Below are 21,905 nucleotides of genomic sequence, written 5' to 3' on the forward strand. Positions count from 1 at the left end.
TTTGAGAGCATCCTAACGGGCTGGATCACCACCTGGTATGGCAAAGGGTGGTGCGGTCTGCCCAACGCATCACCGGGGACAAACTACCTGCCCTCCAGGACACCTACAGCCCCAATGTCACAGGAAGCCCAAAAAGATCATCAAGGACATCAACCACCAGAGCCACAGCCTGTTCACCACGCTATCATCCAGAAGGCGAGGTCAGCACAGGTGCATCAAAGCTGGGACCGAGAGACTGAAAAACAGCTTCTGTCTCAAGGCCATCCGTCTGTTAAATAGCCACTGCTAGCCGGCTTCCACCCGGCTTCCACACTGTTACGCAACCCTGCACCGGCTGCTGCCCTATATACATAGACTTACTGCTTTACTCATCTCATATGTATATACTGTATTCTATTTTACTGTATTTTAGCCAGTGTCACTCCGACATTGCTAAATCTAATATTATATATTTCTTTATTCCATTATTTTACTTTTAGATTTGTGTGTTTTGTTGTGAATCATTTTAAATACTACTGCACTATTGGATCTAGGAACACAAGCATTTCGCTACACCCACAATAACATCTGCTAAATATGTGTATGTGACCAATAACATTTGATTTGATTTGCTTGAGTCAGACGTCCCAAGTATCCAAATGAACTGTCTGACCGCAACCACTGCTCTGAGACCGGTTCTCAGTGTGCTTCGAGACACAGCCAGTGGGATTGTGTGAGTCGTGAGTGCAGCCCTGATGAATAAACCACTATTTTGTAGCACCGGATGTGGTTTTCATACCGCTGCTCAGCTCTTCTTCTAAACCGCATTGTCAACAGAACAGAGTTGCAACAGGAGGACCTCAGTACTTCCTTTCCTTAACTGACAAGAGACTCATATTACCGAAAATAATGGACCTGATGTTGGGAGCAAAAAGGATTAGGCTTTTATCCATCAAATTGATCTTGATTTATTTCCACATGCATGTTAGCCAAGAACAGTAGGCCTACGTTTGATATTTCACCACCACAGTTTTACTTGTTCATACTAGATCAAAGGACAGAATCGAGTGTGGAGCGCTTTATAGCATGCTTGTGTGTCAGGGGCGTATCTCAACTCTCATCTCCCCGATTTCTTCACATGGGATTGTCATGTCTATTTCAGGGCCAGACCGAATAAAATACAGCACAAGTTACACAACTGAAATTGTGCATAGACAAATCCAGATCCACATGTCTAATGCATTTAGAGATTCAATCAAATAAGACTACTTTCTTGCTGGTCTGTGTATGAACAACCTGGTCTCAGAGAATTTCGTATTATTCTGTAAGTATATCCGAGATACTCAATTTAGTATGATATGTTACGTTTTGTGTGGTTGGCCTATGTTTTAATTTGTGGATGTCCTTCACCCATTTCCATGCAACACAGTTTCACAATCAATTCGTGCATATATGTACAAAATGCATTTTTGCAAATGTTGTGCATTTTTGTGCGTTTTTCTGGTTTAATTTGTGAGAAAAGACACAAATTTATGTGCTTCTTAATTTGTGCGAAAAGTCACAAATTTAACCAGTAGGCTACACACAAGCCTTTTCAACAACCATATAGACGCGATAGTTTATATTTAATTTTTGTTCTTAAACTCGATGTAGGATCAGGCAAAATCCCTTGAGTTGCGCACCTTATGCAGGTTTGGTCCTCGGTTGGTTGCCATGTATTTAATTTAGGATCAGGCAAAATCCCTTGAGTTGCGCACCTTATGCAGGTTTGGTCCTCGGTTGGTTGCCATGTGTCCATATCGAGTGGTGTGGTCATAATGTCTAGGTCCGCTTGTCAACGGATGTGGAAAGCATAGTGCAACCTAGGAGTTTGGTTTCTAGTTTTGAGTCGGTTGATCCACTTCCATCTCTGACACGTGGAAACCGGAGGGGGGAAGGGAGGGGGTGCACTCCACACATATGCATTTAGGCCGGAGGGATCCGGGCGCGGCCGGCCAAAGTTGTGGGCCCCATGGTTGCCCACTTGTAGATTGACCCATTGGTTGGGTCAAAGAGTCGTCTGTCTGTAGGGTGGGGGTTAGGGTTAGGTCCAGTTAGAGTTAGGGTTAGGTATAGTTAGTAGAATGGTTAAGGTTAGGGTTAAGGTTGGGGTAAGGTATAGTCGCGTATATGGTTGTTGCAAAGGCTTGTGTGCCTACTGGTTAAATTAGTGTCTTTTCGCACAAATTAAGTAGCACATAAATTGTTGTATTTTCGAACGAATTTAACCACACAAAAACGCACAAAATCTGCTGAAATACATTTTGTACATATATGCGCAAATTGGATGTGAGGCTTGGCTGTTCCATGATATGTTATGAATTACAATTCATATTATAAGTCACGAATTTGCAAAACGTACAATAGGGGAAGGGTTAGCTAACATACAAAATAGAGAAAAAGTACTAAGTAGTTGAAAAGTTGCTAATTTGTTAAAATGCTAAAGTTGTCTGCGATGACATTTGAACCCACAACCTTTGGGTTGCTAAACATTCAGGTTGTATGCCTACCCATCCACTCTGACCAACTAACCTACTTTAGCATTTGCTCTAACAATCTGTTTTATGTAACCATACCAAACTTACTTTATCACACTAATTTGAGTGTACCGGATTTATGTTTACTATGTTAAGTCTAGTCTATGAGACCAGGCTGGTATGAAAGCCAGTAGTGTTTCTTATGCTAATGGCATGCTGAATCAGGTAACAACACATCCATTATGTGAGTTGCGAGAGGAGAGGCGGAGGAATCACCGGGGCGGACTCGCGGATCCTGTTCCTGTCAGAGTATACATACACACACACACACACACATACACACACTCTTTAGGCTCGTGTTCACGGACTCAGGAGCTCGAAGACCGGTCCAGGTTTGGGTACCGCACCGTGCGCTTCAGCGAACCCCTCCGCTGGAATTAAGAGAAATGGATGAATGAAACTGAAAGGTACGTAGAGATTACAAGGATTATTGTTAAAGATTGTGTGTCTAAAGCGTGAGATTGCGATGCTGTGGGAAAGTAGGGTACACTTTGCCATTGGTTGGCTATTGTTTGAGAGTTGCGGTTGATGTGAGCACATGTTGCCATGTACACACAATTAACTGTTCACATTAGGACGTTTAGAGTCTCTTTACTTGAGTGTAAGATTTGGTGAGGAAATTGTTTCGATTTTAACTAGTCAGTTCAGGCATTTCATTTCAATTTGTAAAATTATTTGGCGTGTGTGTGTGTGTGTGTGAGGGAGGGAGAGAGAAAGAGAGAACTAATAGGTAACCTGTGGTACCATTGACAGTTTCTAGTCACACAAGAAAAGGTAGGAGCGTTACAACATAATGCCTCTAAATCAGAGTGCCCGTCTGTCTCTCCCACAGAAGAGAATGTGTCATTATGATGTCTATTAACATGAGAGAACCGTGCACACCGCTCCTCTTCACTAAACCCCTTCCATTCTATCCCCAATAGCTTACTGCTGGAGAAGTGAGAGTAGGATACTGTCTCATCTCATTCCAACACTACCCTCTTTCATCTCATTAGACACAATCCCATTTCCACTCCAGGCTATTCATATTCTATTAGTCCATTCTCTTCTCAATATTATCTTGCCCTCCCATGGTTTAAAAAAAACATCCCACTATCCTGTCCCAATGAATAAGGCACCATTATTCAAGTCTCCTCTCTTTACACACACACACACACACACACACACACACACACACACACACACACACACACACATATGGGGAGAGAGTGATGAAGTGTAAATCAATAACTGAACAGGGAGAGGTCATGATTTCAATTAGTTTTGTGCGCAGTCATGCACCCACACACATTCAGTGCATTCGGAAAGTATTCAGACCCCTTCACTATTTCCACATTAGGTTACGTTACAGCCTCATTCTAAAATAGATTTTTGTGTTTGTTTTCTCATCCTCTACACACAATACCCCATAATGACAGAGAGGGAAAAATGTTTTTAATATTTGACAAATGTATAAAAACTTTTTTTAAATCACATTTACATAAGTGTTCAGACCTTTTACTCAGTACTTTGTTGATGCACCTTTGGCAGTGATTGCAGCCTTGGGTCTTATTGGGTATGATGCTAGAAGCTTGGCATGCCTGTATTTGGAGAGTTTCTCCCATTCTTCTCTGCAGATCCTCTCAAACTTTGTCAGGTTGGCTGGGGAGCGTCGCTGCATAGCTATTTTCAGGTCTCTCCAGAGATATTAGATCGGGTTTAAGTCCAGGCTCTGGCTGGGCCACTCAAGGACATTCAGAGACTTGTCCCAAAGCCACTCCTGCGTTGTCTTGGCTGTGAGCTTAGGGTCGTTGTCCTGTTGGAAGGTGAACCTTTGCCCCAGTCTGAGATCCGCTCTGGTGCAGGTTTTCATCAAGGATCTCTCTGTACTTTGCTCCGTTCATCTTTCCCTCGATCCTGATTAGTCTCCCAGTCCCTGCCACTGAAAAACATCCCCACAGTATGATGCTGCCACCACCATGCTTCACCGTAGGGATGATGCCAGGTTGCTTCCAGACATGACGCTTGGCATTCAGGCCAAAGAGTTCAATCTTGGTTTCATCAGACCAGAGAATCTTGTTTCTCATGGTCTGAGACTCCTTTAGGTACCTTTTTAGCAAACTTCAAGCGGGCTGTCGTGTGCCTTTTACTGAGAAGTTGCTTCCGCCTGGCCGCTCTACCCTAAAGGCCTAATTGGTGGAGTGCTGCAGAGATGGTTGTCCTTCTGGAAGGTTCTCCCATCTCCTCAGAGGAACCACGATTTCTCAGTTTGGCCAGGCGGCCAGCTCTAGGAAGAGTTGGTGATTACAAACTTCTTCTATTTAAGAATGTTGGATGCCACTGTGTTCTTGGGGACCTTCAATGCTGCATAAATGTTTTGATACCCTTCCTAAAATTTGTGCCCTGACACAATCTTGTTTCTGAGCTCTACACACAATTCCTTTGACCTCATGTCTTGGTTTTTGCTCTGACATGCACTTTCAACTGTGGGACCTTATATAGACAGGTGTGTGCCTTTCCAAATCATGTCCAATCACAGGTGGACTCCAATCAAATTGTAGAAACATCTCAAGGATGATCAATGGAAACAGGATACGTCTGAGCTCAATTTCAAATGGTCTGAATACTTATGTAAATAAGGTATTTCTGTTTTATTTTTAATAAATTTACAAGCATTTCTACAAAACAGTTTTTCCTTTGTCTTTATGTGGTATTGTGTGTAGATTGTTGAGGGAAAAATAATAATTTTAGAATATGGCTGTAACATGACAGGCACTGTACATACACACTCATCCAGCCAGCCCACCCGCCTCTTGTCATGCTAAATTCTGATGACAATTGGGGAGATTAGCAGTAAAATATTAAAGTCGTGAGAGACTAAAGTGTCAGTATTTGGGTTGTTTCACCATAGATTAACCACGTCACCACATCAGATCTCCTATAGCCTATAGCCGCAATTCTGCTCTCTTACAATTCAACCTCTTGATTTTAGTTAGGAAAGTTGGGGTTAAGTCCCTCACTGCTAAAATATTTGTCCATAAAAAATCCTGTTGTTTTCTAAACCATGAAAAACCCAACTGGGATTGATTGAAATGTGTTTTTTATGAATGATTTAGTCAAATATTTTAACTATGAGCACTGGCAGTCAAAAATCAGCCACATTCTATTTTCCATAGTAGTGTCAGACCCCACGCTGTAGCAGTGAAATGACTAGTAGTCACTTGCCAAACATACACTACATGGCCAAATGTATTTGGACACCCCTTAAAAATTGTGGATTTGGCTATTTCAGCCAAACCTGTTGCTGACAGGTGTATAAAATCGAGCATACAGCCATGCAATCTCCATAGACAGACATGGGCAGTGAAATGGTCTGTACTGAAGACCTCAGTGACTTTCAACTTTCAATGTGGCACCGTCATAGGATGCTACCTTTCCAACAAGTCAGTTTGTCAGATTTATGCCCTGCTAGAGCTGCCCTGGTCAAGTGCTGTTATTGCGTTATCGTGAAGCCTCTGGATGTCAGCACAAGAACTGTTCATCTGGAGCTTCGTGAAATGGGTTTCCATGGCCGAGCAGCCACACACAAGCCTAAGATCCCCATGCGCAATGCCAAGTGTCACGACTTCCACCGAAGGTGGCCCCCCTGCCTGTTCGGGAGGCGCTCGGCGGTCGTCGTCGCCGGTCTACTAGCTGCCACCGATCCCGTTTTCTGTTTGTTATGTCTTATTGGTTGCACCTGTTTCTTGTTTGAGTTTTGGTTCAGGACTATTTAAGCCTGTTAGGCCCGCCTGCTTTTGTGCGGGCTTGTTCTCTGTTAGTCTAGGTTGGTTGCGTGTTATGTTCACTGACTGTTTGGAGCTCAGTTTTGTGTTGGACATATTTGTTTTCGCCTGTTGGTTTTGGCGTTACTTTTGGATACCGTATTAAAGTTTGGTTTCCCCCAATATCCTCTGCTCTCTGCGCTTGACTCCACACCCACCACTCCTGGCTGTGTGACACCAAGTGTCAGCTGGAGTGGCGTAAAGCTCATCACCATTGGACTCTGGAGCAGTGGAAATGTGTTCTCTGGAGTGATGAATCACGCTTCACCATCTGGCAGCCAACGGACGAATCTCGGTTTGGCGGATGCCAAGAGAATGCACGGTGGCAACTGTAAAGTTTTGGTGGAGGAGGAATAATGGTCTGGGGCTGTTTTTCATGACATTCTAGACAATTCTGTGCTTCCAACCTTGTGTCACAGTTTGGGGAAGGCCCTTTCTTGTTTTAGCAAAGTGAAGTCCATACAGAAATGGTTTGTCGAGATTGGTCTGGAAGAACTTGACTGACCTGCACAGAGCCCTGACCTCAACCCAATCGAACACTTTTGGGATGAATTGGAACTCCGACTGCGAGCCAAGCCTAATCACCCAACATCAATGCCCGACCTCGCTAATGCTCTTGTGGCTGAATGGAAGCAAGTCCCCGCAGCAATGTTCCAACATCTAGTGGAAAGCCTTCCCAGAAGTGTGGAGGCTGTTGTAGCAGCAAAGGGGGGACCAACTCTATATTAATGCCCATGATTTTGGAATGAGATGTTCAACGAGCCATGTAGTGTATGTTGTCCACTTAACTTTCTGTTTAGGAGGGTATGATTTACCTCAGTGAGATGCTTAATACAACAATACATTATATGTCTGCATCTGTGTGTGAGTCCAATGTCGATCTGTTAGAGATGTTCTGTTGTTTACTGTGTGAAATATTCACCAGTTAGTCCTCTACTGGCCTGCTGGTGGTGCTGATGTGACGTTTAGCTCATGTTACACAGATCAGGTGTCAGTCATCCTCTCTCTGAAGTACAGTCCATCTCTGAAGTACAGTCCACTGATATACACTCAATCGCCAGTTTATTAGGTACACCACGCTGTTCAAGAATATAATTCACTCCTACAGAGAGTAAGTCATGTAGCCATGGCTTGCTATATAAAACAGGCAGACAGACATCGAGGCATTCAGTTACTGTTCAATGGAATGTTAGACTGGGTAAAATGAGTAACCTAAGCGACTTTGAGCGTGGTTCCAGTATCTCAGAAACGGCCGGCCTCCTGGGCTTTTCCCACACAACCGTGTCTAGGGTTTACTGAGAATGGTGCGACAATCAAAGCCAGCGGCAGTCCTGTGGGCGAAAACAGCTTGTTACTGAAAGGTCGAAGGAGAATGGCAAGAATCGTGCAAGCTAACGGGCATGCCAAACAGGCAAATAGCGGTGCAGTACAAGAGTGGTGTGCAGAACGGCATCTCAGAAACGCACAACTCGTTGGTCATTGTCACGGATGGGCTATTGCAGCAGGCGACCACACCGGGTTCAACTCCTATCAGCTAAAAACAACAAGGAGCGTCTCCAGTGATCACCAACACTGGACAATATGAGGAGTGGAAAAACAATGCCTGGTTCGATGGTTCCTGTTGCATCATCCCGGTTCCTGTTGCATCATGCTGATGGCAGAGTCAGGATTTGGCATAAGCAGCATGAGTCCATGGCTCCATCTTGCCTGGTGTCAACGGTACAGGCTGGTGACGGTGGAGTAACAGTGTGGGGAATGTTTTCCTGGCACACATTAGGTCCCTTGCCACCAATTGAGCAACATTTTCATGCCCCGTAGAAATCAGGCTGTTCTGGAGGCAAAGGGGGGTCCAACTAGATGGGTGTACCTAATAAACTTGTCGCCCTCATCGACCCAGCTCCACACACAGACACACACACACACTAGCCCTGGCCACATACACTAACTCCACCTCTCATTGTGTTATGTAACCAGTAGTCTTGGCTACCAGTCAAGTGCACATGTATCCACACTGGCTCCATTCACTGATCCTATTCCAAGATCAGTGAATGGAGGCTGGCATCGCTGGCCAAAGTATTACACCGTTTTCTTGGAAAAGGTCGCTGGAATCTGCGCTTTAATTTGCCAGAAATCCGGTCCATCATGTATTTCATGGACAGCTGGAAAGCGGAGGGGGAAAGAAGTGTGTGGGAGTGCATGCCAGTTTGTGCGCGCGTGTGATCTTGCGTGCATGTCTTTGAGTGTCATACAGCCATGCCATCTGTGCAGATAAGATGTGACCTGAGGCTAGATGGTCATGCTGGATGAGCTCATGTGTTTTCAGGCAAATCATTGGACATGGGTGGTGAGTGCCAAGGCACTGAGGGCAGAACACACACATTCAGTACACGTATATTATCACTGAAAACTATAGGCTGTCACAAGCACCTCCCCACCCTCCTGCCCCTCTGAGTGTCTGTGACGATGGGATAGGAAATGGATCATATAGACTAGGGCAGGGGTATTCAACTCTGACCCTACGAGGTCCGGAGCCGGCTGGTTTTCTGTTCTACCTGATCATTAATTGCACTCACCTGTGGTCCCAGGTCTAAATCAGTCCCTGATTAGAGGGGAACAATGAAAAAACGCGGTGGAACTGGCTTTGAGGCCTCGAGTTGAGTTTGAGGGGACTAGAGGAACCCACTAATAAGAAGAACTCACTAATAAACTAAAAATAGTTGTCTGGTTGAAGGACATAGGAAGGAAGTAAATACCTTTTTAAGACACTAGTTTAACCAAAAGACAGCAGGATGTGGGGTTTGAAGCCCAGAGACACAGGAATCAAGCCCAGCTATCCCTTCTCACACATTATTTAAAGAGTTGTAATTATAGGGATGGATTTTGTGTGGTATTAAAAACATTGTGACTTTTTATTGTGATGCACTAAGGATGCGCCCTCTAATTTTCCTCATCTGTGCATTGTTTTATGAAAGGCAATGTTATAGTGTTTATGGTTCAAGTACCATTGCTTTAGGCAAATATAGATTAGTACTTACGCTGCCAGGGAAAAGTATTTGACCACTTTCTAATTTTCTCTACTTTTGCATATTTTATGATACTGAATGTTATCAGATCTTCAACCAAAACCTAATATTAAATAAAGGGAACCTACTTTTTCACAGCAATGAAAACGCAGAACTAATTGCGCTATTTGTAGTACCTATAAAGACGTAGCCTAGTTGAGAGAAGTTGTGAGCATCTGGAAGAAAGTACATGTGAAAGTACACAGAGAATGTTTCAATACCCAGGTATAATGTTCTCTTTGTGTTTACTAAGTATAGGGTATAGGTCTACCATTTGAAATACTTTGTGACTTTGTTGTATGTCAATGTGTGCTTTTGTGTGTCCTGTACACCGATAGAGAGGTGGAGTGTCTAACTGAGAGATGTGTTTAGTGTGTTGCAGAACAGATGGGGGTTTTTAAGAGCTGAGTGGGCCAGATGGTGGGTAGGGTAGGCGAGGATACGGCTTGGGTCTGGCACTGAGGAAACCAGCTACCAGTAAGCCTAATCAAGGGGAAGGAGAATCACCTGAGGGCCAGAGGGACATCAAAAAGCCCCTTCTCTACCTCTAACCCTCCCTCTCTTCCTCGCTCAATAGATCACTCTACCTCTAGCTCTCTTTCTCTCCCCTCTCTCTTTCTTCCTCTAAACCCTGTCCTCCATTTTCCCCCTTCTCTCTAAAGCAGGTTTCCCACAAACTTGGTCCGGAACGTGCCCCCTGAACTCCTCTCCAATGACATCTGGGACTGGTTTTGCGTGCTCTCCTCCTTTCTCTCAGGGATGGACCTGATGATGGGGTTATGGTAAGGCAGTGAAACCAGGTGGTGCGGCCCGGGCAGCCCCACCTGGAGCTTTTCCTGTATGTCACAGTAGAACATCCTCCTTTAACCACGACCAGTTCAGGCCGATTCGCTGTAAAAAAGCCTATGTCAAAAAAAAGCCTAAGGGAAAATAAAAGAAGAAATACAGAGATCACAGAGTATTTTTGATAGGGTCAGAAGCATGCCTTGTGGTGTGTTTCTGTGGTTCATTTTCTTGTTTTTAGTGATTGCAGACCGACCACTGCTTATGCCTTACGGGGATGTAATGTAACGAATGCACCTTGTTGAAATTATCACTATGGTGAATTTTTGTACATTCTAGCTTCATGTGTTTAGTAACGCACGTGGGTACACACACACACACACACACACACACACACACACACACACACAGTCACACATTGAACTACTGTTCATACATTTGGAGACTGCCACAGAATCATACCTCAAATACTTCACACTTCACAGAGACAGTCTGATCTGACCTTCGCCCGCCCGACTCGCCACCTCACCTCGCTCTCTTTTCTGTCGTTCCCTCTTTTCCCTCGCTCGCTCTCTATCAATCAGTTTTTCCTCTGTCTGTCTGTCTCTCTATCTGTTTCTGTCTCTCAGAGTGATTGCAAGTCCCCCCCGAGAGGAGAAATACACCATTTATCATAGCTCAGTCAGATCAGGAAATGTTATTTCCGGTCACCGCACTTCTGCATGTTCTACATTTGTATACAAGCGTTTATAAATATTTATAAACACTGTTTGCGTAATGATCATATAATGACTCGGATTTAGCCACAGTGTAATTAAAGATTCTGCATAAACATGAATCTGGCTTTACTGCTCCAAAGGAACAAACCAATCACTCTTATAGTCATGAAAATATACAGGAAGAAAGTCAGAAACATGAGCAGAAGTAACAGCAGTAACTGTAAGACAGAACCCACTGTGGTACGTAACTATTTATGCACAGCAGCACAAATCAGAGGTGAGTAAACTCATGTAAACTGTCTCACCACAGTTACTTCTCTCTGATTGGACAGTGACCACTGCTGAGATGAGACGTGCCAAAATGAGGAGGGAAAAAAAGGCACATCATTTCCTGACTGCAGTACAATGGCAGTTTGTTTTACTTCAGTTGGAAATTAAGTCACGACTTGTAGGTTAGCTCAGTTGACAAATTACCCGAGGTCCCAGAAGTAGATGTAGATGTTAGGCGTTCTTTAGATGTTACTTATTCGTACTGATCTTATTCGAGCTTCACACGAGGGTTACGTTGTGCTAAATGTCGATATAATCAGTATGAGGATGCTGTAATTTAACAACAAATCATCATTTAATTATGAATGTTAGGGAAGAGCACGTCATCCCGTAATATGATTTAGAGGTTATATATTGTGGTATGAGAGCCCAGTCCATTCCCTTGGGGAGTTAAATGACAACCAGTGGATCTATCCATTGAGAGTCAGTGAGAGTCAGCGGTTTGGCTGTGAGTCACCATTCATTCAGTCTCTCCTCCCAACACCCAGTCCCTGGCTCTGTGGGGTGGGAATCTCTGCTGCTAGAAGGATGCCTGGTAATTACAGGCTATATGGACTCATAGAGTAGGCCAAATCTCAATAGTCTTAACGTCACATTCTCTCGTCTCCTTTGCAGTTTATAACGTAGCCAGGCAGGTGAAAGTTCATTCCTATCATTCAGGCTCCCCCACATTGTGTTCACTTACGCAGTCAACCTCAGACCAGCAACGATGAAGGAGAGGAGACAAGAGGAGGAAGCCACTTTAGATTCTTGAGATCGAAAGTAGCCGTGGTGCTGTTGCAGGAAGGCCAAAGTCATCTGGGAACTTTTTTCTCAATGGTGTCTACGTCCGTAACACATTCATAATCCCTACATAATGCATTCATTTCGTAAATGCTTATGTACGCATCAGCGACTGGTTTGACCCAGCAGCCCAGGCACAGAGCACAGGACCTATACAGCCCGCTATTCTGACATAACTGGTCTTTTCATTAGTAGCAGGCTGCATTGAGCCTACACTACCGGTCAAAAGTTTGGGCCCACCTACTCATTCAAGGGTTTTTCTTTATTTGGACTATTTTCTACATTGTAGAATGATAGTGAAGATATCAAAACTATGAAATAACAGATATGGAATCATGTAGTAACCAAAAAAGTGTTAAACAAATCAAAATATATTTTATTTGGCTCTCACGAGGACCACCACAGGAAAGGAAAACCCAGAGTTACCTCTGCTGTAGAGGATACGTTCATTAACTGCACCTCCAGATTGCAGCCCCAATTTTTTCAAGTAACAGTTCAAGTAACAGACACATCTCCACATCAACTGTTCAGAGGAGACTGCGTGAATCAGGCCTTCATGGTCGAATGGCTGCAAAGAAACCACTACTAAAGGACACCAATAAGAAGAAGAGACTTGTTTGGGCCAAAAAAACACAAGCAATGGACATTAGACCGGTGGAAATCTGTCCTTTGATCTGATGAGTCCAGATTAGAGATTTTGCATGAACCGCCGTGTCTTTGTCAGAAGCAGAGTAGGTGAACGGGTGATCTCCGCATGTGTGGTTCCCACCGTGAAGCATGGAGGAGGAGGTGTGATGGTGTGGGGTTGCTTTGCTGGTGACACTGTCTGTGATTTATTTAGAATTCAAGGCACACTTAACCAGCATGGCTACCACAGCATTCTGCAGCGATACGCCATCCCATCTGGTTTGCACTTAGTCCCACTATCATTTGTTTTTCAACATGACAATGACCCAACACACCTCCAGGCTGTGTAAGGGCTGTTTGACCAAGAAGGAGAGTGATGGAGTGCATCAGATGCCCTAGCCTCCACAATCACCCAACCCAATTGAGATGGTTTGGGATGAGTTGGACCGCAGCCAACAAGTGCTCAGCATATGTGAAGCTGGTTGAGAGAATGCCAAGAGTGTGCAAAGATGTCACCAAGGCAAAAGGTGGCTACTATGAATAATCTAAAATATATTTCGATTTTTTAACACTTTTTTTGGTTACTACATGATTCCATATATGTTATTTCATAGCTTTGAAGTCTTCACTATTATTCTACAACGTAGAAAATAGTAAAAATAAAGAAAAACCCTTGAATGAGTAGGTGTGTCAACTTTTGACTGGTACTGTATAAAATAGATCATTGTGTGGTGAGTCAACAGGGAGATACGCGTACAGACACACTAACTACACTCACAAACACACGTGGACCCGCGCTTCCATTTTGCACAGCACACACAAATAAACCATCACCTGCACAAGACGTGCACCACAGGCTTGGAAACATAGGCCTAACATGCAAGCAGTCTTTTTCTATCTCTGTCCATACAGTCTTCCTTCATGTGATTAAGGACATTTTCTTGTGGACGAGAGAGAAAGACAGAGAGACCGAGATAAAGAGAGCGTTTGTGTGGGTGTGTAAATGGCCCGTTTTCTGGCTTGTTTTGTGCTTGTGCTTGTCTTCTACTGATCCAGTTGTTCCACAGTGAGAGGACAGGCAGGCAGAAGTGTCCAAATACATCTACAGTCCCTAATGCTTTTAGAACAGCCCACATAGTGCCACAATGTCATCACTGGCAACATTGTTATTCAGCAGTTAAAGGGATTGCGAGATGCTTGGCTTGGCTGTGTCGCTAGGTAGAAACCCATGCTTTCAGTTCACATCAAAGTATATGAACATTTCAAATTGAGTGGCATGTTTTATAATCTTGAGTTAGATATTGAAACTGTTTTCCTTCCCTACATCCTCATGCAATAGACATTAGACCTCATGCAGACCTCTAGCCCTCCCAGGTTTATGATTAAAAAAAAATGTATCTCTGAAAATACAACGTCACAGTTTTATACTGCAGCATATCGAGAGCTTTTACCACAAAGTGAAGCTCTTCATTTTCAGAGAGCCAAGCAATCGTATATACCAAGGCATATGTCTAGATGAAGGAGATTTGAAGAAATTGATTCTGATGACTATGGGATGTTAATGACAGTGATGATATCATATACTCAGGAACCTTAACGGCGCTTTCATACCAACTGAGTTTTAACTCTCTCTCGCTCTCTCTCTCCTGCTATCTCTCTTTCTCTCTCCTGCTATCTCTCTCTCTCTCTCTCCAGAAGGCAACTCATGGAGGATATATACATCATGAAGAAACTGCGAACAACCAAAAATGTTCATTCACTTTCTTTTAAGGAATATGCTTTGTGTTCTCACTCTATGCAGTTTACTCAATCAGGTCCAGGAAAACTAGTCATGTGTTATCACCCCTCAACATGAGTCCAGTGGAATAAACAACGAATCCCAGACAGACATTCTCTCAGTGGCCTGTAATGCAACAGCAGCATCAGACAGGAAGGAAAGAGCAGGGTGCACAGAGAAAGTAGTGGGACCATATGTGATGTGAGTCACTGGTGAATGGCGTCTGTTACCAATGACTGAATCGGAAATAGAAATAGCCAGGTTCTGGACCTCGTCAGACCTTACTGGGCCCCAGCCAGGGGGGAAGGAGAAGGGGACGTGACCAATGGGCCTCACCCTTGACCGCAAACATAAGGATTAGGAATCCAGACAATGGTAAGAGCAATGTTGAGATGTCCCTTATAATGGCCCAAATGATCATTCAGGCGGATCTTCTTTGGTTAGTCAGACATTAATATCAATCACAAAGACAATCAGATTTTAGTGGGCGGTGAGACTGCTAAGGTGTGTGTGTGTATCCCTGGATCCTCTGGGTGATAGCGGGATGCTGCGGAGGGGTCTGCTGGCCTGGGTGTCCCGTGTGGGCGTGCTATTGGTCCTAGTGTGCTGCTCTCTGTCCCTCCTCTACGTCATGACCTGCAGCCCCCACTCCGAGGATAACCTGGTGAGCCACGCCCTGCCACGCCCCGGGCTGGGGGTAGCGGCAGCAGGGGGCATAGGGGCGGGTCAGAGCGGACCCCCGGGGCGGGAGGACTACCAGGCCATGCTAGCGGAGCGCGAGGAGCAGCACAAGCTACACATGGCGAGTCTGAAGAAGCAGATCGCCCAGTTAAAAGAAGCACTGCAGGAGCGTAGTGAGCAGCTCAAAGGAGTTCAAGACACAATGGAACGGGCGGCAGGGAGAGGCCAGGGCGGACAGTCCCCAGGAGGAGGTGTCCTCGGGGAGGGGGGGCAGGGGCCTGGGGCTGACAGGAGCCACACGGACCTCCAGGAGTTCCTTCGCAGTCAGCTGGGCCGGGCGGAGGTCCACCAGGGGACCAGACTACCCAATGAGTATGCCGTGGTGCCGTTTGAGAGCTTCACCCTGCAGAGGGTGTACCAGCTGGAGATGGGCCTGACCAGGCACCCTGAGGAGAAGCCTGTGAGGAAGGACCGGAGGGATGAGCTGAGTGAAGCGCTGGAGACAGCCCTGCGGAGCCTCAACACACCCCGAGACGGAGCAAACAAGGGCCGGACCACCAAGGTCTACTCCCCATCAGACTTCATAGAAGGTGAGTCACTAAGCTCCATACCGGAGCCATATGTATACAGCCATAATGATATACATACTGTGTATGTATAATTGGGGAGGGCGGGCTTGTGGTAATGGCTGGAGCAGAATGAGTGGAATGGTATCAAATTGGTGTCATTCCATTTGCTCCGTTATTATTCCATTTATTTATTCCATTATTTCCATTCCATTTTTCCATTCCATTTGCTCCGCCATTATGAGCCATCCTCCTCTCAATAGCCTCCTGTGTATGGCATATATACAAGGTTCTGCTCCACACTACTCTGTGATAGCTTACAATAGCTACATTGTGGAGTGGCAGTTGGAATACTGACATGGTTTGAATAAAAATGATATGGAGTAAAAACAACTAGTTCACCAAATTGAACTCCAGCCCGAACAAATAAATAATCAGCACATCCCCATTTCCAACTAAGAAAATCTAACGATTGTTTCTGTATTTTCTCCAGTAAACCACATCCGTAACGAACATGTTCGTGTGTTCCTTCTTGTTTTTTTGTTGTTGTCTTGCTTTGCTGTGTGATAGCCATAATAGAGGTGCTGAAGAGCCACAGCCAGGATATCCAGCTAGTCTAGCATGATTTGGAGTAGGAAATGAGTACAGCTGCTTTCCATTCAGTTTGTAGCATCTCTACAAGCTCAGAGAGAGGGGCCACTTCCTCTGAAAGGTTAACATCTTTACTGGGGCCATGTCTGACTAATTCCTACGTGTACCTGGGAGAGGGAAAGTGTGTGTGTGTGTGTGTGTGTGTGTGTGTGTGCCTGCCTTTGCGTGTGGTGTCTATCTGTGTCTGTCTGTGTGTGTGTCAACATACCAAAAATATACTGAAAACACATAATTGTTTATGTACCTCTATCTCTCCCTTGAAGTACTTGTTCAGGTATCGGCTCTTAAACATACCCATAAGGAATTAAGAGTTTCTTCCCAAAAGGCGATATAGAATAATCGTCAAAACTATGAAATAACACATATGGAATCATTGTATTTACCAAAAAGGTGTTAAGCAAATCAAAACGTATTTTAGATTCTTCAAAGTAGCCACCCTTTGCCATAATGACAGCTTTGCACACTCTTTGCATTCTCTCAAACAGCTTCATGAGTTATTCACCTGGAATTATTTTCAATGAACAAGTCTGCCCGGTTAAAAGTTAATTTGTGGAATTTCTTTCCTTCTTAATCCGTTTGAGCCAATCAGTTGTGTTGTGACAGGGTGGTATACAGAAGATAGCCCTATTTGGTAAAAGACCAAGTTCATATTATGGCAAGAACAGCTCAAAGAAGCAAGAACTTTCTTCAAGTGCAGTTGCAAAAACCATCAAGCGCAATGAGGAAACTGGCTCTCATGAGGACCGCCACAGGAAAGGAAGAACCAGAGTTACATCTGCTGAAGAGTTCATTAGAGTTAACTGCATGTCAGAAATTGCAGCCCAAATAAATACTTCACAGAGTTCAAATAACAGACACATCTCAACATCTACTGTTCAGAGGAGACTGCGTAAACCAGGCCTTCATAGTCTAATTGCTGCAAAGAAACCACTATTAAACGACACCAATAAAAAGAGACTTGCTTGGGCCAAGAAACACAAGCAATGGACATTAGACCGGTGGAAATCTGTCCTTTTGGTTCCAACCACCGTGTCTTTGTGAGACGCAGAGTAGGTGAATGGGTGATCTCCACATGTGTAGTTCCCACCGTGAAGCATGGAGGAGGAGGTGTGATGATGTGGGGGTGCTTTGCTGGTGACACTGTCAGTGATTTATTTAGAATTCAAGGCACACTTAACCAGCATGGCTACCACAGCATTTTGCAGCGATACGCCATCCCATCTGGTTTGCACTTAGTCCCACTATCATTTGTTTTTCAACATGACAATGACCCAACACACCTCCAGGCTGTGTAAGGTCTATTTGACCAAGAAGGAGAGTGATGGAGTGCTAAATCAGATGACAATCTGATTTAGCCACAATCACCCGACCTCAACCCATTTGAAATGGTTTGGGATGAGTTGGTCGACAGAGTGAAGGATAAGCAGCCAACAAGTGATCAGCATATGTGGAACTCCTTCAAGACTGTTGGTAAAGCTGGTTGAGAAAATGCCAAGAGTGTGCAAAGCTGTCATCAAGGCAACAGTCTTGGGTGGCTACTTTGAAGAATCTAAAATCAAAAATATATTTTTTGGTTACTACATGATTCCTAATGTGTTATTCCATTGGGAATCAAACCGCTCAAACACGAGATGTATGTGGCAGAGTCTACAATCAATCACGGATTACAAAAAGAACACTAGCCCCGTCGTGGACATCGACATCTTGCTCCCAGACAAGCTAAACAACTTCTTTGCTCGCTTTGAGGACAATACAGTTCCATTGACACGGCCCGCTACCAAAACCTGTGGGCTCTCCTTCTCCGTGACTGACGTGAGTAAAACATTTAAACATGTTAACCCTCGCAAGGCTGCCGGCCCAGACAGCAACCCTAGCCGGCCAGACCAGCTGGCCGGTGTGTTTACGGACATATTCAATCCCTATCCCAGTCTGTTCTTACCACATGCTTCAAGATGGCCACCATTGTTCCTGTTCCCAAGAAAGCTACGGTAACTGAACTAAATGACTATAACCCCGTTGCACTCACTTCTGTCATCATGAAGTGCTTTGAGAGACTTGTCAAGGATCATATCACTTCCATCCTACCTGATAGCCTAGACCCACTCCAATTTCCTTACCGCCCCAATAAGTCCACAGACGACGCAATCGCAACCACACTGCACACTGCCCTAACCCATCTGGACAAGAGGAATACCTATGTAAGAATGCTGTTCATTGACTACTACTCAGCATTTAACACCATAGTACCCTCCAAACTCGTCATTAAGCCCGAGACCCTGGGTCTCGACCCCGCCCTGTGCAACTGGGTCCTGGACTTTCTGACGGGCCGCCCCCAGGTGGTGAAGGTAGGAAACAACATCTCCCCGCTGATTCTCAACACTGGGGCCCCACAAGGGTGCATTCTCAGCCCTCTCCTGTACTCCCTGTTCACCGTGTCTGCGAGGCCATGCACACTTCCAACTCAATCATCAAATTTGCAGATGACACTACAGTGGTAGGCTTGATTACCAACAACGATGAGACGGCCTACAGGAAGGGCCTTCGGAGTGTGGTGTCAGGAAAATAAACAAAGGAGATGATCGTGAACTTCAGCACACAGCAGAGGGAGACACCCCCTCCCCCATCCACATCGACGGGACAGTAGTGGAGAAGGTGGAAAGTTTTAAGTTCCTCGGGGTACACATCACGGACAAACTGAAATCATCCACCCATACAGACAGTGTGGTGAAGAAGGCACAACAGCCCCTCTTCAACCTCAGGAGGCTGAAGAAATTTGGCTTGTCACCTAAAACATTCACAAACTTTTACAGATGCACAATCGAGAGCATCCTGTCGGGCTGTATCACCGCCTTGTACAGCAACTGCCTCGTACACTACCAGCTGGTACACTACCAGAGGGTAGTGCGGTCTGCACAACGCATCACAGGGGGCAAACTACCTGCCCTACAGAACACCTACAGCACCTTGATGACACAGGAAGGCCAAAAAGATCATCAAGGACAACAACCACCCGAGCCACTGCCTGTTAACCCCACTATCATCCAGAAGGCGAGGTCAGTACAGGTGCATCAAAGCTGGGACCGAGAGACTGAAAAGCAGCTTCTATCTCAAAGGCCAGCAGACTGTTAAACAGCCATCACTAACATAAAGTGGCTGCCAACATACAGACTCAAATATCTGGCCACTTTAATAAATGGACTTACTGTAATAAAGGTATCACTAGACACTTTAAATAACGCCACTTTAATAATGTTGTCACGACTTCTACTGAAGTCGTTGCCTCTTCTTGTTCAAGCGGTGCTCGGCGGTCGACGTCACCGGTCTTCTAGCCATCATTGATCCATTTTTTATTTTCTATTGGTTTTGTCTTGTCTTCCCACACACCTGGTTTCAATCCCATTCATTACCTGTTGTGTATTTAACCCTCTGTTTCCCCTCATGTCTTTGTCAGAGATTGTTTTATGTCAGTGTTGTTTTATTGTTGTATAGGTGCGCGACGGGTCCTCGTACCCATGTTTATTTATGTATGTACATATTAGTGTATGGAGCATGTTAAGTGGGCATTTATTAAAAGACTCCACTTACACTCCGTTTGACTCTCCTGCGCCTGACTTCCCTGCCACCTATACACACGACTCTGACAAATGTTTACATATCCTACATTATACTCATCTCATATGTACAGTTGAAGTCGGAAGTTTACATACACTTAAGTTGGAGTCATTAAAACTCGTTTTTCAACGACTCCACAAATTTCTTGTTAACAAACTATAGTTTTGGCAAATCTACTTTGTGCATGACACACGTCATTTTTCCAACAATTGTTTACAGACAGATTATTTCACTTATAATTCACTGTATCACTGTATTTATTTCACATTCTGAAAATAAATTGGTGATCCTAACTGACCGGAGACAGCTAATTTTTTACCAGGATTAAATGTCAGGAATTGTGAAACACTGAGTTTAAATGTATTTGGCTAAGGTGTATGTAAACTTCCGACTTCAACTGTATGTACTGTTCCATACCATCTACTGCAACTTGCCTATGCCGCACGGCCATCGCTCATCCATATTTTTATATGTGCATATTCTTATTCATCCCTTTACATTTGTGTGTATAAGGTAGTCATTGTGAATTTGTTATATTACTTGTTATATATTACTGCATGGTCAGGACTAGAAGCACAAGCATTTCACTACACGTGCATTAAACAGCTGCTAACCATGTGTACAGTGGGGCAAAAAAGTATTTAGTCAGCCACCAATTGTGCAAGTTCTCCCACTTAAAAAGATGAGAGAGGCCTGTAATTTTCATCATAGGTACACTTCAACTATGACAGACAAAATGAGACAATTTTTTCCAGAAAATCGCATTGTAGGATTTTTAATGAATTTATTTGCAAATTATGGTGGAAAATAAGTATTTGGTCAATAACAAAAGTTTATCTCAATACTTTGTTATATACCCTTTGTTGACAGAGGTCAAACGTTTTCTGTAAGTCTTCACAAGGTTTTCACACACTGTTGCTGGTATTTTGGCCCATTCCTCCATGCAGATCTGCTCTAGAGCAGTGATGTTTTGTGAAATACTTTTTTGCCCCACTGTATGTGACCAATAAAAATTGATTTGATTTCACTATTTTTCTACAATGTAGAAAAATGATACGTTTGTAACATCAATATTTTAATAATAAAATGACTCAATACGGTAATATGAGATCTGTACGTGAAACATTTACATTTGACATTTCCGTCATTTAGCAGATTCTCTTATCCAGAGTGACTTACAGTTAGTGCATTCATCTTAAGATAGGTAGTGGAGACAACCACAGATCTTAGTCAAATATACATATACGAACATTCTAATCCAGCTAAACAATGGATATCTAGCGTTTTGAAAAAACATCACATTTTTTAAATACACACCTAAAATCTATGATTTACAAATCTGAGAACAGCAATATTTTACACACATGAAGGTAAGCAATCATTTCTGGTGAAAAAAACACGTGAAACATTGGTAGATATATGGCGTTTTGGAAATAAACTCTTTAAATGTGTTTTTTTGACCCTGTAGATAGCCAATTTGTTCCGGAGTTATCCAAAGAGTACTCTGTAGTTGGACGTGGCTGTGTAGCAAGTAGCAAACAACAACCATTGTTCAACAACAAAAATGAAAGCGGCCGTGTAGGCTACTTAATGAACTGTCTTTCTATTAGCAATGAAGTTCTCCTTGCCCGTCCTTTTAAATGAGCTGTACCAGTGGACAAGTACCTTTTCATTCATCCAGACAACTTGAAGCTTGTTGAGATGCTGACGATTACAAAGGGAGCATTAAGGGCCCTGCCAATTCTCCGTTAGCGAGCCGCGACTGAACACAAATACTGAACACCACCCATTGGCTGTACTGAATGGTGTTTTTCAGGAGCTGCCCCGGGTGGGTTTGCTCAGCTGTCGCACAGAAAGCATGAGAGTGGCGCAACGAGACAACAAGGAATAAGAGGGACAGAGTAGAAGGGGAGAGAGAGCGAAGGAAACGAGAGGGAGAGACAAACTAGAAGAAAA

General features: G+C 44.1%; 1 protein-coding gene across 4 annotated transcripts in view; it reads left to right on the plus strand.

Annotated features, from left to right (window-relative positions):
- Window positions 1-2,834: 2,834 nt before the first annotated feature.
- Window positions 2,835-21,905, plus strand: part of LOC139408887 (chondroitin sulfate N-acetylgalactosaminyltransferase 1-like) — a 35,703-nt gene continuing 16,632 nt past the window's right edge. The window contains exons 1-3 of one of the 4 annotated variants that reach the window (XM_071153314.1): window positions 2,835-2,962; window positions 10,083-10,202; window positions 14,358-15,710. In XM_071153314.1, the coding sequence (XP_071009415.1) occupies window positions 14,984-15,710 (727 nt within the window). In that variant the 5' untranslated portion in view covers window positions 2,835-2,962; window positions 10,083-10,202; window positions 14,358-14,983. The remainder of the gene's footprint in view (window positions 2,963-10,082; window positions 10,203-14,357; window positions 15,711-21,905) is intronic. The other 3 variants (XM_071153315.1, XM_071153316.1, XM_071153317.1) reach the window with 3 other exon arrangements.

Source organism: Oncorhynchus clarkii, chromosome 5 (genome assembly GCF_045791955.1).
Source record: "Oncorhynchus clarkii lewisi isolate Uvic-CL-2024 chromosome 5, UVic_Ocla_1.0, whole genome shotgun sequence".
Classification (NCBI taxonomy): Eukaryota; Metazoa; Chordata; class Actinopteri; order Salmoniformes; family Salmonidae; genus Oncorhynchus; species Oncorhynchus clarkii.